The sequence below is a fragment of the Amaranthus tricolor genome, chromosome 1, assembly GCF_026212465.1.
Source record: "Amaranthus tricolor cultivar Red isolate AtriRed21 chromosome 1, ASM2621246v1, whole genome shotgun sequence".
Classification (NCBI taxonomy): domain Eukaryota; kingdom Viridiplantae; phylum Streptophyta; class Magnoliopsida; order Caryophyllales; family Amaranthaceae; genus Amaranthus; species Amaranthus tricolor.
The window spans coordinates 12,252,646-12,270,256 of NC_080047.1; the positions used below are offsets into that span (position 1 = coordinate 12,252,646).

At 33.9% G+C, this 17,611-nt stretch overlaps 2 protein-coding genes and 1 non-coding gene across 3 annotated transcripts; 2 read left to right on the forward strand and 1 right to left on the reverse strand.

Annotated features, from left to right (window-relative positions):
* Positions 1–8,132: 8,132 nt before the first annotated feature.
* On the forward strand, positions 8,133–11,535 carry LOC130826250 (histone deacetylase HDT1-like). The gene is made up of 9 exons (XM_057691844.1): positions 8,133–8,370; positions 9,337–9,407; positions 9,496–9,704; positions 9,827–9,888; positions 9,961–10,112; positions 10,600–10,686; positions 10,774–10,858; positions 10,992–11,112; positions 11,199–11,535. Exons 1-9 carry the CDS (start codon positions 8,349–8,351, stop codon positions 11,257–11,259), a joined length of 870 nt encoding a protein of 289 aa, XP_057547827.1. The 5' UTR covers positions 8,133–8,348; the 3' UTR covers positions 11,260–11,535.
* A 1,454-nt stretch (positions 11,536–12,989) lies between these two features.
* LOC130825605 (uncharacterized) lies at positions 12,990–17,382 on the reverse strand. The gene is made up of 6 exons (XM_057690921.1): positions 17,171–17,382; positions 14,663–14,995; positions 14,455–14,587; positions 14,077–14,382; positions 13,888–13,998; positions 12,990–13,815 (listed from the first exon to the last, which is right to left on the reverse strand). The coding sequence occupies exons 2-6, from the start codon at positions 14,983–14,985 to the stop codon at positions 13,396–13,398; spliced, it is 1,293 nt and encodes a 430-aa protein (XP_057546904.1). The 5' UTR covers positions 14,986–14,995; positions 17,171–17,382; the 3' UTR covers positions 12,990–13,395.
* Positions 17,383–17,462: 80 nt separating this feature from the next.
* Positions 17,463–17,546, forward strand: TRNAL-UAA (transfer RNA leucine (anticodon UAA)). Its single transcript has one exon. It is a non-coding gene; the product is annotated as a tRNA-Leu (tRNA).
* Positions 17,547–17,611: the final 65 nt, after the last annotated feature.

Below are 17,611 nucleotides of genomic sequence, written 5' to 3' on the forward strand. Positions count from 1 at the left end.
TGATAAGAAATATTGTTTGCTCAAAAAGGAAAAAAAAATACATCATCATCAAGTAATCAATAAAGATACAAAAAGCAGTTAAGTTCTCGATAAAGAGTAATTGCTGCGGCCTGGATCGGAACCTGAACTAAATCCCGCAAAATGCTGCCATCCATGATACGGATGACAGCCGATTGAATCGGTCAGCGCTTAACGCCGAGCATAACTTCCTATCCAGCTCAAAATACGGAAATTATACGCTACATTTACAAAATAATAATTTAAGTACGAACTTATACTTAATTGACACCACCGTATATTTTTACCATGTTCTTTTTCTGTTACATACTTTTAAGTCATTAAGATACCATTCTCGATCCTGACAGAAGTACGTCACTGCCACTTATACAATTCGGTAATCTTAACACTTGAGTAAGTTCATCTGGTTAATACTCATAACTGTACCATGCATCATAGCATCAACACTAATCAAGTTTATCAGTGATCAACAAGCACATCAATATGACACCTGATATATGTAAGGGTCTGGTTAGGTGAGAACCGTAGTCCTAAACCCTAACTGTGGTGGGAGTCGTCACCCATCCAATATGATATTTATGCTCGAGCTGTACAGGATAGGTAGCGAACCCCCTGTCTTACACCGCATTTTACGTGCCGGCCAACACGGACGCCGGGATTTTACATGCCGGTCCATGGTTCGACATTACCATACTATCAGGGTCATTCAATCAATACACTTCACACAAGTATATCACATTTTTATTACTCCAAGTTGACTTTGAATTTGAATTTGACAAACCTAAGTGGTAACTTCATTTATTTAATATAATTCTTAATCGTAACGTTTAATTCACCTTTACGTCTTTATATGTTCATTACTTAATTTTTACACATTAAATTTTATTTATAACTTTATTTTAATAGGTCACTAAATTCACACTAATAACTTAATATTTTATTAATAGTCTCCAAATTAGTATTTTCCACAAGTAGCTACAAAAATCTATTTCTCTTGAAATAAGTCCCCAAAATCAAAATTTCCAACTTTAAAATAAATAAAACTTTATTCTCCTCACAAAATCAAACATTTCTAATTAAAATTCAAGTTAAACTGGAACCTTTGGATAAGTTTTCAAAATTCAACAAGTTTACCAAAAATAATTATTTCAAGTTTGGAAAAACAAGTAAACTTATTAGATTCGCAAAAATCAACATTCTAGTTATAAAAGAAATAAAACTTATAATTTCACAAAAATCAATATTTCACACATAGTTTAAGAACAAGTTTACTAAAAATACTTTTACGTCTTTTTATATAAATTTTGGTCAAATAGTTAGCAGATAAAATATTATTTTGTACTAAATAATTAAATGTCACAAAAGTTATTATTATTATTTTTTTTATTTATGAAATCTCATATATTCAAGAAAAACACTTCAATATTTAATAACTTATAAAGCTTTCTCAAAAATAACTTTTAAGATTTTATTTTAATATTATCACCAAAAAGCTTATAATTATATAAAAAAAATAAATCAAACTCTTTTTCTTTTTAATATGATAATGGTCGAATGGCCTATAAGTATTTCGGGGCCTTTTTTTCACTAATAAAACAACTTCATTTAATTTATTATAGTAAATTCAAGATTTAAATAATTAACATAACCACTAAAAAATAAAAATAAAAACTTTACACAATAACTTAGAAATTTACTATAACTTTAAGGATAAACTTAAATCTCAGAATAAAGTATAATATACAATATTCTTAACATAATCATACTTAGTAAAATACGTTCATAAAATAACTTACTACCTTATAAACTAGTTTGAAGGCTAACATGACATATTAATACAAAATTCTAACATAAAATAAATTCTTAAATATAATAACATTTCTAATGTAACACATAACTCATAAATATACTAGCACTAGTTTATAACATAAATCATGCTTAATATCACTAGAATATAATTTTGCACTCAACTTTCTAAACTTGTTCAAAGATTATTAGATTAACATACTAAAAATACTTTTAGCATACACATACTTAATATAATCTTGATCATAATTTCATTAAACTAATTTCCACTAAAATATATCAACATATTTCATACTTTGCATATTATAAAGTAAATATAATGTAAAATTTCATAAAAAGAGTAGGGTAAGAAGTTATACCATACTAACACCAAGGATTAGTACTAAGTACTAATTAGGAAAATAATAAGAAATAAGATCCTCCAAGATAGATAATAATGCTCCAAAGATAATTAATCCCAACTCCCAAAATAATGATGATGATTTAAGCTAAGTAAAGAGTGTTCTAAGCTCTATGTTCTTTAATTTCTTCAATTAATAAAGGTATTAATGTAGTAAGATTTTAATGAAGTGAAAATATAAGAAAGAATGTTAGAAAGATTTGATGATGGTGGTGTAAGTGATCTCATGGCTAAGGAGGGTATTTATAATGGGTTTGGGCAACTTTGTAGTTTATTAGATTGTATGAAAAATAGTGTTAGGAGTATAGAAGAAGGTTAACTTGTGTAAGTGATTTAGAGTGTGTAAGTGAATGTGTAAGAGTTGGAGTGTGTAAGTGAATGTGTAAGAGTTTGGAGTGTAGAAGAAGGTTAGCTTGTGTAAGGAAATTGTGATAGCTTGTGTAAGTGATGAACATCATGGGTTACCATAGAAAGGATTTTGGTTCATCAAAATTTTGTTATAATATGTACAAGTGAATATACTTTAAAATAATAGGTAAATTTGATCATGAAAATATGTAGTTTATTTAAAATTTTGCTTAAACTATACTTAATGTTAATAATAAAAATACGACTCATTTTTATGTATAAAATAATTATATCAAAATTATAAGGTTAAGTAGTAATGTTAATTTAAGGAAGAAAGTTAAAAAGTAACGTTTTACAAAACCGTGAATATAATAATAAAATTTTACTTTTCATACTATAAAATAATAAAATAATATTTTAGTGCTTATAAAAAGATTTTAAACAAAATACTATTTTAAAGTTTAATATTTGAAAGAAATTACAAAATCGGAAAAGATTTAGGAATTAAAGATGGTTTGAAATGGATAATCAAAGGATTAGAGATTTGATTTGAAAATTCAGAATAATTGATCGAAAGATTAAAATTAAGAATTTTGAGTCTGTTACACTTAGTTTTCCTCACTTTGTGTTTTGCGTTGCATCTCATCGTGCTAACAAGCGAGGTATTTATAATCAAACCAACTTGAAAGACGGTTTAAGCTCTAAGTAACCACAAATAACCGACCACAAATAAAGGTAACCGTCCCAAAAGACGTATCCCGTGAAAAGAAACTTCAATTGCGCGACCCGCGTAAAATTACGCGAGCCGCGAAGCATGGACCAGAAGCAACTCCACGCCCCGCGGAGAATTACGCGCCCCCCGTAGCCCAATCTGACCAAGCTCCGCGCCCCACGGAGATCAATCTGCCTGGCGACCTGCATTCTTCCTGTTCGAGTCACACTATATTTCAACAAACAATTTGTGATTTAAATATTTAATTTGTTTTAGTTTTATTTTCACCCCACATTTAAAATTTTCTTTAATATAATCCTTACAATTCAAATGATCCTTCATTTCTTAATATTTGGTGCAAAGTTCCTGAACTACAACATAAAAAGGAGGATTAGCCCTAAATTTCTTATATTTACAAAATTTGATGAAAAAAAATTCTTACATCAAAAAATCTTACGACCTTTACCTTAGAATTAAACTACATATTTATCGACCAATTTTAAGATGTGTTTAGTAAGAATTATGAATTGAGTTAACGATTAATAATTTTCCATCATATATTGTTTGGGCTTTTATTATCATAATATATTACCAACAAAATAATTGATTTTCCTTTATCCTTGTTACTTTAAAAAATTTCTCTTAACTCTTGAACAAAGAAGTTCAATAATGTGTAGTTAATTCAAAATTGAATCAAAAGTAAAATAGTCCTTGTTTTAATTAAGTCTTAATCTAAACAAAAAAGACTTTAAACGAAAGGAAAAATTGTTAGAAACACCTAGAAAAACACATTTTTGAGAAAAACTACCCACAATAAATTTTTTTGTCAAAAACTACCTAAAAAATTTAATTTTTTTTGTCAAAGAATACCTAATAACAAAACAGTCCATTTTTTCCCTACTGTCATGTGCAGGTCACATAACAGATTCTAAGTCACCCATTAAAAGATCAGAAGCAATAGCTTCTTCATTCAGCACATATGAACTCTAGTTTCGAAAATTACACTCCTTCTCTATCTTCTTCCTTCTCCTTCTGCATTAAAATGTTGTGTTGAAGCTTTGAAATTTCTCCTTTATCTATGCTTTAAATTATTTATCTCCTAACCTCATTTGTATCAAATGGCGTCTTTATTTACATGTGATTGAAATGGAGATTTATGTCTTTGTGGTGTTTCGTGTGCAAAGAGGGTTTCATGGACAAGGAAAACTCCAGGAAGAAGATTCATGCATTGTAAATATTATGAGCCAAATAGTAAATGGAAGATGGCGAAATAGCTGTGCGTTTGGGGGGAGATGATGCTGCATTCGGAGAAGCTTCATAAACCTAAACCTAATTTCATAGTTCTCTGTGTTTTAGTTTGGGGAAAATGGCTTTTGGAAGAAAGACACATGATGTATTCTAACTTTTGATTTTATTCATTTATTTTTTTAAAAAAATTGAAATACTAACGAAAAAAATAAGCGGAACCGTTATTAGGTATTCTTTAACAAAATATTAAAATTTCTACGAATTTTTTGACAAAAATATTTATATTAGGTATTTTTTCACAAAAGTGAGGCTTTTTTAGGTAGTTTTTAACAAATTTTCCCAAACAAAACGACAATGAAAATCCTAGAATTCAAAGTAAATAAGTATGAAGATGGCACCTACTGGGAAGATGAACATGGGAATAGGCATAACCGCATAAGTATAAAGGGGATACTGAGGAGGAAGGAGAGGAGGATCTGGAGAGGGTTTTACCTGAGGAAGAGCACGTTAGCTTGATCATTAGGAAAAGCTTCCACACCACACCCATAACAAAAAAGTCTGACCAAAGAGAAAACATATTTCAGACCAAGTGTAGGGTGCAAGGAAAGTTGTGTGATCTGATCATTGATAGTGGGAGTGAATCAAACTGTGTGAGTAAACAGTTGGTAAGTGAGTTGAACCTTGAAACCAAGCCTCACCCTCACCCATATAGAATGAAATGGTTAGATAACAAGGCAAGTGGATCAGTGAGCAAACAGTGCTTGGTGAGTATGACCTTGGGAACATATATGGATGATATTCTATGTGATGTGTTGGAGATTGATGCTTGCCATATGTTGCTGGGTAGGCCATGGCAATATGATAAAAAGACCACACATAATGGCTATGCCAACACCTATACACTTAGGCATAATGGGAAGAAAAAAGAGTTGATACCCCTGCCTCCACACAGAGCTGTTCCACCAAAACCCACTAAGGTACATGTCCATTTGATGAATAGAAGAGAGTGTGAGAAAGAGGTTGAAGGAAAAGAAGAGCTATACCTTCTGGTCACCAAGGAAGTCCATGACCCCATGCCTATACCACCTGAATTGAGAGGCTTGTTTAAGCAATACAAGGATGTCTTCCCCACTGACTTACCACCTGGACTGCCACCTGTGAGAGGCATTGAACACCAAATTGACTTAGTACCTGGAGCTAGTTTACCAAATAAACCTGCCTACAGGACCAACCCTAAGGAAACAAAAGAGCTGCAAAGACAGGTGGAAGAATTAATGCAGAAAGGGTATGTCAGAGAGAGTTTGAGTCCCTGTGCAGTACCTACTTTGCTTGTGCCAAAAAAGGATGGCACATGGAGGATGTGTAGATAGCCGTAGTGTGAATAACATAACCATAAAGTATAGATTCCCTATACCCAGAATTGATATATTGGATGAATTAGGTGGTTCCCAGTGGTTTAGCAAGGTGGATTTAAGAAGTGGATACCACCAAATCCGGATGAAAATAGGGGATGAATGAAAACTGCATTCAAAACAAAGTATGGACTATATGAACGGCTTGTGATGCCTTTTGGTTTAACTGGAGCACCCAGTACTTTCATAAGACTTATGAATGAGGTTTTGAGACCATTTTGGGGATATTTGTGGTTGTTTATCTGGATGACATCCTCATATATAGCAAAGGGATAACAGAGCACTTAGAACATCTTGAACAATTGTTTAAAGTGTTGAGGACACAAAGACTTTATGGTAAGCAGGAGAAATGCAGTTTTCTTCTACCTGAGATGAGTTTTTTGGGATACATTATAGGAAAAACAGGGGCAAGAGTAGATCCTACAAAGGTCAAAGCAATAAAGGAATGGCCTACACCCACTACTCTAACACAAGTAAGATCATTCCATGTTTTGGCCTCGTTTTATAGAAGGTTTATTAAGGATTTCAGCTCTATGATGGCACCTGTCACAGAGTGCACTAAACAGGGGAAGTTTGAGTGGACACCAGCTGCTCAGCAAGCTTTTGAGACCCTTAAAGATATGATGTGTAAGGCTCCCATAATTAAACTACCTGATTTTACCAAACCCTTTGAGCTAGAATGTAATGCAAGTGGAGTGGGAATTGGGGCAGTGTTGGTTTAAGAGGGTAGACCTATAGCTTTTTTTAGTGAAAAGCTCAATCACAGTAGACTCAACTATTCAACTTATGATAAAGAATTTTATGCTATAATAAGGGCCTTTGACCATTGGTCTCACTACCTAAGAATCCAACCCTTTGTGCTACACACAGATCATGAGTCTTTGAAACATATTAATAGTCAGCACAAGTTGAGTAGTAGACATGTAAGATGGGTAGAAATCATGCAAACCTTTGACTTCTCAGCTAGGTACAAGGTGGAAAAGACCAACATCATTGCTGATGCCTTGAGTAGGAAGTATTGTATGCTTGGGATATTAGGATCTAGAATTCTAGGGTTTAAGTTCATCAAAGATCAGTATCAGACCTATACTGATTTTGCAGATGTGTATAAGCTATGTCATGACACACCACAGGGATTATTCAGCATACACCAAGGGTATTTGTTCAAGGGAAATAAGCTATGCATACCTAAGCTGCCTCTTAGATCTATTTTGGTAAAAGAGGTGCATGAAGGGAGCATAGCAGGGCATTTTGGAATACAGAAAACTCTTGATATGCTAGCTGAACATTTTTACTGGCCAAAAATGCTTGGTACAGTAGGTAAACATGTATTGAAGTGTGAAACTTGTCTTAAAGCTAAAGTGACCTTCCATAAAGGGGAGTATTTACCATTACCTGTAGCTCAACGACCATGGGAGCATGTGAGCATGGATTTCATGGTGGCCCTGCCTAGAACTAGGTGAGGGAAGGATGCTATTATGATGGTCGTGGATAGATTCTCTAAAATGTCCCACTTCATAGCATGTACAAAATCAGATGATGCATAACACATAGCCAAATTGTATTTTGCTGAAGTTGTTAGGTTACATGGTATACCCAAGACCACTGTCTCTGATAGGGATAGTAAGTTCTTGAGCCACTTCTGGAAGACCTTGTGGAAATTGCTAGGCACTAAGCTATTGTTTAGTACGGCTTACCATCCACAAACTGATGGACAAACGGAGGTAACCAACAGAACATTAGGCACATTGCGCAGGACCTTAGTAACCAAATATGTTAGAGAATGGGATCTAAAATTATGCCATGTTGAGTTTGCCTATAACAGGGCCCCTAGTCATGCCACTAAACATACTCCCTTTGAGGGTGTGTATGGCACTAACCCTTTGCTTCCTGCATCTCTAATTGATTTACCATTGTGTGACAATAAACAGGTGGAAGCAGAGGAGTTGATTAAACAAATGGAGACAATTCATAATCAAATCCATGCCAATGTGGAGGAAACAGACCCCGTGATGACCTTCTTTACTTAGTCAACGGTAAGTCGGGTTGTTACAATTGGTCCAAATTTTATCCCTCTCAAATTTAAAAATATTGCACTCATTCACCTTTCCATGTGGTCCCAATTTGACCACCAAAAAATTGATAAAAAGTCAAATGGGACACATAAGCTGAATAGTATGGAGTATAATTTAATTTATAATATATAATTCTAACACAAAACCCTAGCAAAGGGTATAATTGGAAATTAACGTAAAAAATTAAGATCAGAGAGCTAGGCGGCAATCCAACTATAAATTGGCATCAAAACCCCAATTAATTGTTCCGCCTCTTTAAAAGCCCTAATATTTTTCTCTCTTCTCAGACGGTCCTCCTTAAACCCTTAAACCTTTAAACGTCGTCTTCAATGGCAAACATGCAGTTCTGGGGTATGTCTATTCTCTCTCTTTTTGTGTCTTTATTATTCGTTCTTTTTATTTGAGTACCTTGCATCTGGATTTCTGATTTCCATTTTCTGTTTAATCGCTTTTTTTTTTTTTTTTTTTTTTATTTAGGTGCTTTTAATCTCGCCTTTTTAATTTGTTATTATAATCGATCTTATATTACAGTACTTTTTCTCAGTTTTTTGATAGAAGTATGTTCTATTTCTGAAATTATTTTCTGCTACTTTACTATGTATGCCTGTTTTAATGAAGTTGTTAGTATTTGAATTCTCAGGCCAATAATACAAGAAAAAAAATAATATTTGTTTGAAAAATGTTTGCATAAGTTTTAAAGTGTGTTTGGATAATTTTTTTGTTTGTAATCTTAATCGTTTTTTCATATTTTGCCGGAGTGATTTGTTTACTACTACCTCCTATTCTCTTCGCTCGTCTCATTTGGTTTTCGCACATTTGACAATGTACGTTTTGAATCTTAAATATGTAGTAAAAATTATAAAAAGTTGGTATTAATAAAATCTATAATCAGAGGAATTAAATAAGATACCCACACGACCTACGAACAAATTAGTATTAAGAGTGATTGATAAATAGTGTTGAAAAACTAAATGGGACAAGTAAAGCGAATAGGAGGGAATGTAAATTTGAAAGGTTAATCCTTTCAATTGCCTCCCATAGCCATTTGTACATTTCCCTTTTTTTCGTTCTTTGTTCCATCCAAAAACTGCATTACTTGCATGATGAATGTCCTTTCAAAAACAAGGATGAAGTACCTGAAGTTAGAAATTTGATAGTTTATGTCTGTATGTACTGTCGTTATGCTAGTGCCTTAGCTGGTTTCTCTATGTGTAATTCAAGAATGTGTGGGCTTTTGTTTTTGTAGGTTTACATCAGTAAACTATGTGGTTTTTCAAATTACAAGTAATCTGTAATCTGTATTGTTAATGTGTCTAGGTGTTGACGTGAAGGCCAAAGAGCCTGCAAAGGTTACAGTTGATGAGGGTCAAATTATTCATCTTTCTCAGGTACTTGAACTGATTATTTGATATAGTTTGGGCCTATGAATGGATGATAGATTTATTAAACACTTACATTGCATTTGGTGTATTTCAGGCTACTCTAAGTGAGTTGAAGAAGGATAATGAGCCTGTATTGATTCATGTTAAGGTTGGCGACCAGAAGCTAGTGCTGGGAATGCTTAATCAGACTACCCCTCAGTTGTCCTTTGATTTGGTATTCGATCAGGACTTTGAAATTTCTCACAACTGGAAGAATGGAAGCATTCACCTCCTGGGATATCAAACTGAGATGGATGATGGAGAATATCCTTTCTACTGTTTTGTTTAACACTTGAAACTTAATTATATTTGACAATCTTGGGTTTTATTGAATTAAATTTTAATAACTTGGTTTCCTTGACTGTATGATTTTTGTTTGGTGCCACTGCTGATATGTTCCCAGATTCGTCTGATGATGAAGAAGTTCCTGTCTTGCAGAAAGAAAATGGTATATAATGTCGTAAATATATAGATTTTTTTGTCTGCATCCGATATATATGAGCTGACACTGTTCTGTTAGGTAAACCTGCTGAGGCTTCCAAGAAAAAGGCTGTTGCAAAGCCAGCAAAAGATGACAAGCCAAAGCCAGAGGAGAAAGATGATTCTGATGAAGATGACAGTGATGATGATGACGACGAAGATGATAGCGATGATGAAGATGAATCTGATGAGGTAGTTGACTTTATATATATGTTAGGTTTCTTGCTGAGACTATTGTGTGTAATGTGTTTGCTTAAACACTATTTGTGAAATACTTTGATAAAGTTTTACTGAATCATTCACAGCCCGCTTGGTCATTGGTATTAAATAGTGGTAATGGAAATAATTTAATGTAAAATTTCATCAAAAGTTCCATGTTATTTTCATGGTGATAAAAATTTTATCAAAAATAAGTTTTTTTGTTTACAAATTTCAATCACCACCTAATCGTCTTCCAATGGTAATACATTGGAATGAATTTTATAAAGAGAATGAGATGATTGAAGTAAGACAAGTATGGATACCAAAGTAGCCAAGATATTTTTTAACCAAAATTACACTGACTACTGTTGCATAGTGCTCCAAGCCTTTAGTACATTGTCTCGATTTGGAAATAACTCAGCACTGTTGCATAGTGCTCCAAGCATTCCCTTGTCTGACTTGTGTTGGATGCGTACAGGACATGATGGGCAAGATTGATGACAGTGATGAAGACGATGATGAGGATGATTCTGATGAGGAATCAGAGGATGAGAAACCAGCAAAGGTGACATTGAAATTGTATTCATCTTCATTTGTTCTAATTAAAAACCAAAAGCCTTGTCTCACTAATTCCAACTTTTATAATTTGTAGGTTGCATCAGGTAAGAAAAGACCAAATGCTGAAGCTAAGACACCTGAGGCAAAGAAGGCTAAAATTGCTACCCCTCAAAAAACAGGTAAAATTTTGTTTTAGTTAATCTTCAGTTTTATTGATTTACAGAAAGTGATTACTCCTAAGACCCCAAGAGGAATTAACAATCGGAATGACATTTCATATTTAACTTGATACGTTTGTTTTGCAATCAACAGATGGAAAGAAGAACGTTCACACAGCAACCCCACATCCATCAAAGAAGGGTGGCAAATCTCCTGGTGGTGACAAGGCAACTCCCAAGTCTGGTGGCCAACTATCTTGTGGCTCTTGCAAAAAGTAAGTCGTCGATCTAGCGTAAATGTTTGCAAAATCGTTTCTAAAAATACCAATTTAAGGAACATGCATCATTTCACCTGTTTCAGGACCTTTAACTCAGACATTGCTCTGCAATCTCACAACAAAGCCAAGCATGCTGGCAAGTAGATGTTTAAAGTCTTCTTATGGGGTTGTGTGAAGGAGGGAACAGCTTAGTCCCAATTTTTGTTGTCCTTTTTTATCCTGTCTTACATTTTTTGCTTTTTTTTTTCTTTCATTTTGGGGGAGGAATGGAGTATGGAGTGATTTTTGTGGAGGATGTTAGCTTATATTAAGTAGAAATTATATCAAGTAATCCGTGGTAAAAGCAAAAAAATATTTATGTGGAAATATTTGAGGCCTAATGAATTTTATGTTTCGTGAGTCGTGAACAATTGCCATCAAGTTATTCAGCTTGTGACCAATTCTGAATCTATGGGTCATTTTTCTATGACATTGGTTTAGAAAGAACTTGGTTGATCTGCCGGCACAAATCGACTAATAAATTGTGTTTGTTGATGTCTATTAGTAACGTGTTGTTTATTTTATATATTACTCCAATGCAATTAATTGATTTTTATTTAAGGTGGGGTCTGAAGTTAGATTTACTTAAATTTAAATTTTATTTTTTTTATAGTAATACTAAAATAAAAATTGGCTTTGACTAATATACAACTTCACATAAACAAGAAGCATAGTGCGAAGGTTCAATTATCATGGGATTGTTTTAATACTATTAGATTATAGTATATACTTCATATGGCCCATTGAAATTGCAATAAGAAAAATTATTATAAAACAGTTATAGAATGATGAATATATTTGAATTGTTGGGATATTAAGAAAAATTAAAAACTTCCTCAACAATATACTAAAGTGCCGCGGTATAAAAGTACGTTTTACCATCCCATGACAATTGGAATAACAAAAGCTGGCTTTACCATTAAAAATTAGTTAAGGGAAATGATTTTGGTTTTTTCTACTTACGTTCCTTACATCTTATTTTTGTCATTTTATTTTGTTTTCTTTTTCTTTCTCATTTTTCTTTGATGCTAAATACCTACTATAAGTTTATAACGTAGTGATTTTAGTGGGTAAGTTATGGGTAAATACTTTCTAAAAATCAAATTATTAAAGGTTTTAACTGATCAATTGGATTATTGTAGATAAACAAGTGCAAGATAAGATTATTTTGAGTAATTTTTTTTATTTTATAATTTAATATATTAATCTTTTTAAAAATATTATCTATTTTTATTCAGCTAGTCTCTTAAGAGACGTATCTCAAACCCAACCTATTAAGATTAATGCCTACTCATCCTATTCTTAATGCCTACTTACTATCCTTAATGCTTACTTTTAATATCTTAAATATGTACTTACATCAACCTACAATATTTTAAAAAATATATAATGGGTCAGCTCAATTAGAGATGATCTTTCAAAGAGACCGTCTCTCACAAGAATTTGTGATTTTTATTAATCAAATAAATGATTTTTAAATAATAATAAATACTAAATTATTAATAAATTAATAAATTACAAATTAAAAATTAAAAATAATTTTTTAAATACACTGAAATTAAGGATGTTCATAACGAAATACTCGATTAGTCTAGTGGTTGTTTGAACGACCCCTATCCTAACCTGAATTATTCGAGTTTATTTGGGTACGTGAGGACATCACGTACTCAATTTTGGTACATCGAAGCCAATGCATCATTGTAATTGTAGTGCGCTTTCAGAAATGGACTGCCTAAACACAGGCAGAATACTACCACAGGCAACGAGAAGAGATGCTAATCGCTGCCATATTAGTCGTATTTACTAATAGTTAATTACATAATGTTATGATTAGTAGTACTAATTTAGGCTTAAAGCTTGATTTGGCTATTTGGGTTAGATCTTGCTATTGGGCACTGGCTATGCCTATTCTGCATGTTATATGAGTTGGACAGTTGACCTTAACAAAAACAAATCCCAAAAATGTTAGTGAAAAAGTGATGATCATGGAATCTTTGTATGGAATAATGGAATACTACTGTAACCTATGCTTAGCCACTTACAAAATCCTCCATATTTGAAACGGGTCAATAGATACCCGACAATAATTAGCATAAGGCCCATGACTCAACCCGAAAGTTTCCATTTTCTTTTAACATAGGCCCGTCATTAAAGCTTTTGGTCAACAGATCAGGTGAGTCGTGTCTGTTTTTTCGAACACCCCAAAACAAAATAAAACTGTTCAATATATACTAAAATTATCTACTTTGGCGACGATGGTGGTGGTGGGGGCTCATACTTCTGAAAACAGGTAGCAATGAATCGAAGCAGATGGTTGACGTCCTCCCGCAACTTGCGCTGTTCCTCGATTAGTGTAGTTATCTGCTCTTGTTTCATTGTTCGGCTAAGGTCATCCTCCATCCTCTGTATTCTCTCGTCGATTTGCGAGAGGCGCTCATCTAAGTTCACTTGTGGAGGTGGAGTAGTAGTATATTGTGACTGAGGCGCTACAATGTCGGCGTATAAGTGCTGCGCCGCAGAGCCCACGCCATAGACCGCTTTCTTTGACTTCTTCTTTGGAGCCTCTGATTCGATGTTCTGAACAACGTCCAAATAAATGGCATTTAGATCATCCACATGCGCCTCTTCTGGTAAAGCAGCTATTCGGCGAGTATATTCATCCTACAAAGTAATCAAAATAAGGTTACTTATTAAAAAAAATAATTAAATAAAAAAATAATACTAAATACTTACATGAATCATCTGTGCTTTATCGTTGACCCACTGCAACCCATCTTTGGTTCGCACCCGATGGGTACGAGTAAACAGCTCGTACGAAGTAGGAGCTCGTCGATTTTCTTTTTCCTAACGGTAGTATACAATTAAGTAAAATAAATAAATAATATAAAATTAATATAACATAAGTAAATACATAAAATTTACCAAAACACGCAATGTCCTAAGATGGGAAACTGAGCCACCTGTATGGGTGGACTCAGCATTTCTCTCCGCCTTTCCCCTTCGCCGATTGGTTGCATTCCTTGTGCGCTGGGCACTGCACTCGGCGGAATTCCAGCCTGCGATCCAGGAATTCCATAAGGTTGTAGTAGCCCAGGTGGGCTTGTAGGTATTGTCGGCCTCGTATGTCCTCCTATGGATGAAGATTAGGTCCTTATAGCGAACTTTTGCCTTCTTTTCCCACTCCCTTTGGACTATACTAGTAATGGCAGGATTCCAAGACCATTGTTTCTATAAGTAAAAAACGTATCAATGTCAACTATAATTTTTTTTTTTTAAAATAACAAAAAATTAAATTTATACTTGAAACTCCTGCCAATAGATCTCTATCGTTTCCCTCGATAGGTGCCTCCATGCCCATCCATTGGGATCTTGATGTTTCTCAAACGTTCTGCGGATGGAGGTTGCCACCTGATTCCCCGAATCGGAAGCAAAACTGAAAAGGAGACAATTAATAAAATAACTAAATTTAAATTTTTAAACATTAAAATTTAAAATAAATAAATCTTACCCAGAGTTGTCGGGCAACCATGGTAGAGGAGGAAGAAACATTGGTGTTGTACTGGGAGCATTCGGTGGCGATTTCGAGCCACGTCGTCTTGATTTGGAGGCACGTGGCCTATTTGAAGATGGTTTAACATTATTTTTCGGAGTAACATTGCTGTCATCGAAATTATCATCTACATTATCGGTACGCCCAGCTGCACCAGATTCAGATGACCCAGATGATATGCTATTCTGAATCCTAGATTTAGAGGCATCGCTCTTAACTACAATAGCCTTGTCGTTACAAGGGTCTATAATGTTTCCAGTCTTATCGCTTATCACACTCATTTCAAATCAACTACAGAATATTAAAACATTTAATTAGTTCTGAATATTTTAATTCTATAAATTTTCAAATGGGACTAACCAAATTTTTTGTCATTTGCATAATCAAAACAAACCTTAATCTAGTCTAACTTGTATATGCTACACAGTCCACAGCACATTAATCCTCAACAATCATCAAACAATCACACCAGATATTCAACATAGTAATAATAATTTAAAAGCATAACAAAGTACGGTTACGTACATTCGACCCCTCAAACCCCACCCTAGGCGGAAGCCCCTTAATGGCATTGGAATAATGAAATATTGTAATAATAATTAACAAAATTCATAGTAATTAACATTAACAATAATTAACAATAATAATAACTATCAAATTAATAACAATTAACTTTATAATTAACAAGAAAATACCACTACACAGCCAACCCTTCTCAGCACTCCCCAGCATTGTCCAGCCACCACCACTCTGGCCTCACCCAAAGACCACTTGTAAACACTCTCCCACACCCCAAAACAACGCCTCTCCACCAGAAAAACTCTTACCTCCCGTTAAAACCAAAACCCTACCCCAAAACATTCTCATTCCAGATAAACTCTCACCCCAACCGTAAAAACACAAAACCCACCCCAAAACCCCTCCCCCATCCGCTGAACACCTTATGCAATTTGTAGAGACTTCATCATATCCATTATATAACAGTATGCTGTTTTCATTGCCTTTAGTCTATTACCATTCCAATGACAGCAACTTATAGATATATGCTTTTTTTAATCAGTCCCCTCACCCCTTTAAAATTGGGTATAAAGTCCTATCTAGAAGCTAGCACGTTGTGGCTGCAAATATGGTGGAGAAGTTGCTTGTATATGGTTACTAGAAAAGGGAAGGGAAAGAAAGGCAAACACAATGGAAAGTCCATGCATTTATAGCAATGAACTAAAAGAAACAAACATGACACAAGATGTAGTCTTAAATGCAGTTAATGTAGCAACCTTTGTTACTCGTACTCTTCATTTTGCTTTACATACTCGTGTCCTATCCTTGATACTCGGACATTAGTATGATAATTAGACACTTCATTTTACGCGTAAAATTGAATATTTAGACGTATCCGACACTTGGACACGTATCAATATCCAACATCAGTACCCGAGTCCAAGTAATATAGGTAGCAACTATTAGGTCAATTATTATTTCTATTTCACATGATCCTCTTACCACTATATTGAAAAAAGATGTGGAACGAAAGCAAAGTTTTAAACATTAAGAAAGCAATTGAAAGATACAAATTGTAGCTAATCAATCTGTAGACAATGCTTCATACTAAAGGAATCCATATATGATCTTGTAAGAGAAAATTAGCAATACTAAAGATTGTGGAGTTTGTCAGTCTTAAGTTTGTCAGAACGGTGAACAGTAGTCTATAAATAAGAGTGGAATAGGGGAAAGAAAATATCTAACAATTATTGTAAAGTGTTTTAGACACTTCAGCTCTCAATAGCTCGTAATACATTTTCAATTCTACCACTAATATATGTTTGCTTACCCTTTAATATCCTTTTCTGTTTTTCATGTCTGTTTATTTCTATGGCCAACTCAGGTCATGGGATCCACCAAAGAAAGAGAGTAAGAAGGTGGCTGGGATTACTGCTTGGCGAGCAAACTTCAGGGCCAAAGCAGAAGATAAAGAAAATGGGTTCTTAAAATGTTTTTGATTCGAAAATGTCCAAGCACACCTCCGTTTTGGTTCATTTCTTCTTCCCTTTCTTTTTGTTGCCCAATTTCACAACATCTATGATAAGATAATTTCAGTCTGAACAGGCAACTACAATTAATAGATATGTCCAACCAGCAGACATCATTCAATCCCAAATTCACTCCAATGAAACCTAGCCTATGGATGAACTCATCACCAAAAATGAGAGCGAGCTCTCAAAATTTTAGCAAATTTCTTCAGCTAGAATATTAGCTCACCCCAACTCAAATTATTCAAAGATTAAAAACAAGAAAAGCATAAAGTATTAGAAACATATCAAGAAACATATATAGACTACTTCCACCACATGGTTTCGACGCACAATTCTACAGATCAAACACAATCAAGAATCCAATTGAATATAACTTAATAAAAAAAGAAATTAACTAATACAATATCAGAATAACTTAGAAGGGGAAGAGTTATACCTCAAAGTATTCTCAAATCTTATGGGGATTAATAATATCAACCATATCATCAACGCTAGGAAGTAGAAATGATTCACTCTATACTTTTCCGTAACCGAAAATGGATACCAAATGTTCCGCCAGTTGAGACATTCAAACTCCTTTCGGTCTCTTCACTAGAATTTGATGTTAGGGTTTTCTAATTCTGATTTCTTCTCTCTAATGGCAACGGTGCAGATTTCGAAGGGGGATAAATTAATTTTTAGAAAGATACGTGAAATATACAAAAACGTACCGACTTTTGTCATTAATTGCTGGTTTGCCCGAGTGGTTAAGGGGGCAGACTTAAGATCTGCTGTACAATAAGTACGCGTGGGTTCGAACCCCACAGCCAGCAATTTTTGAAATTTTTTAAATGTTGTGCTTGTATAACAGTTCAATTCGTTTTTTTCACTATTTATT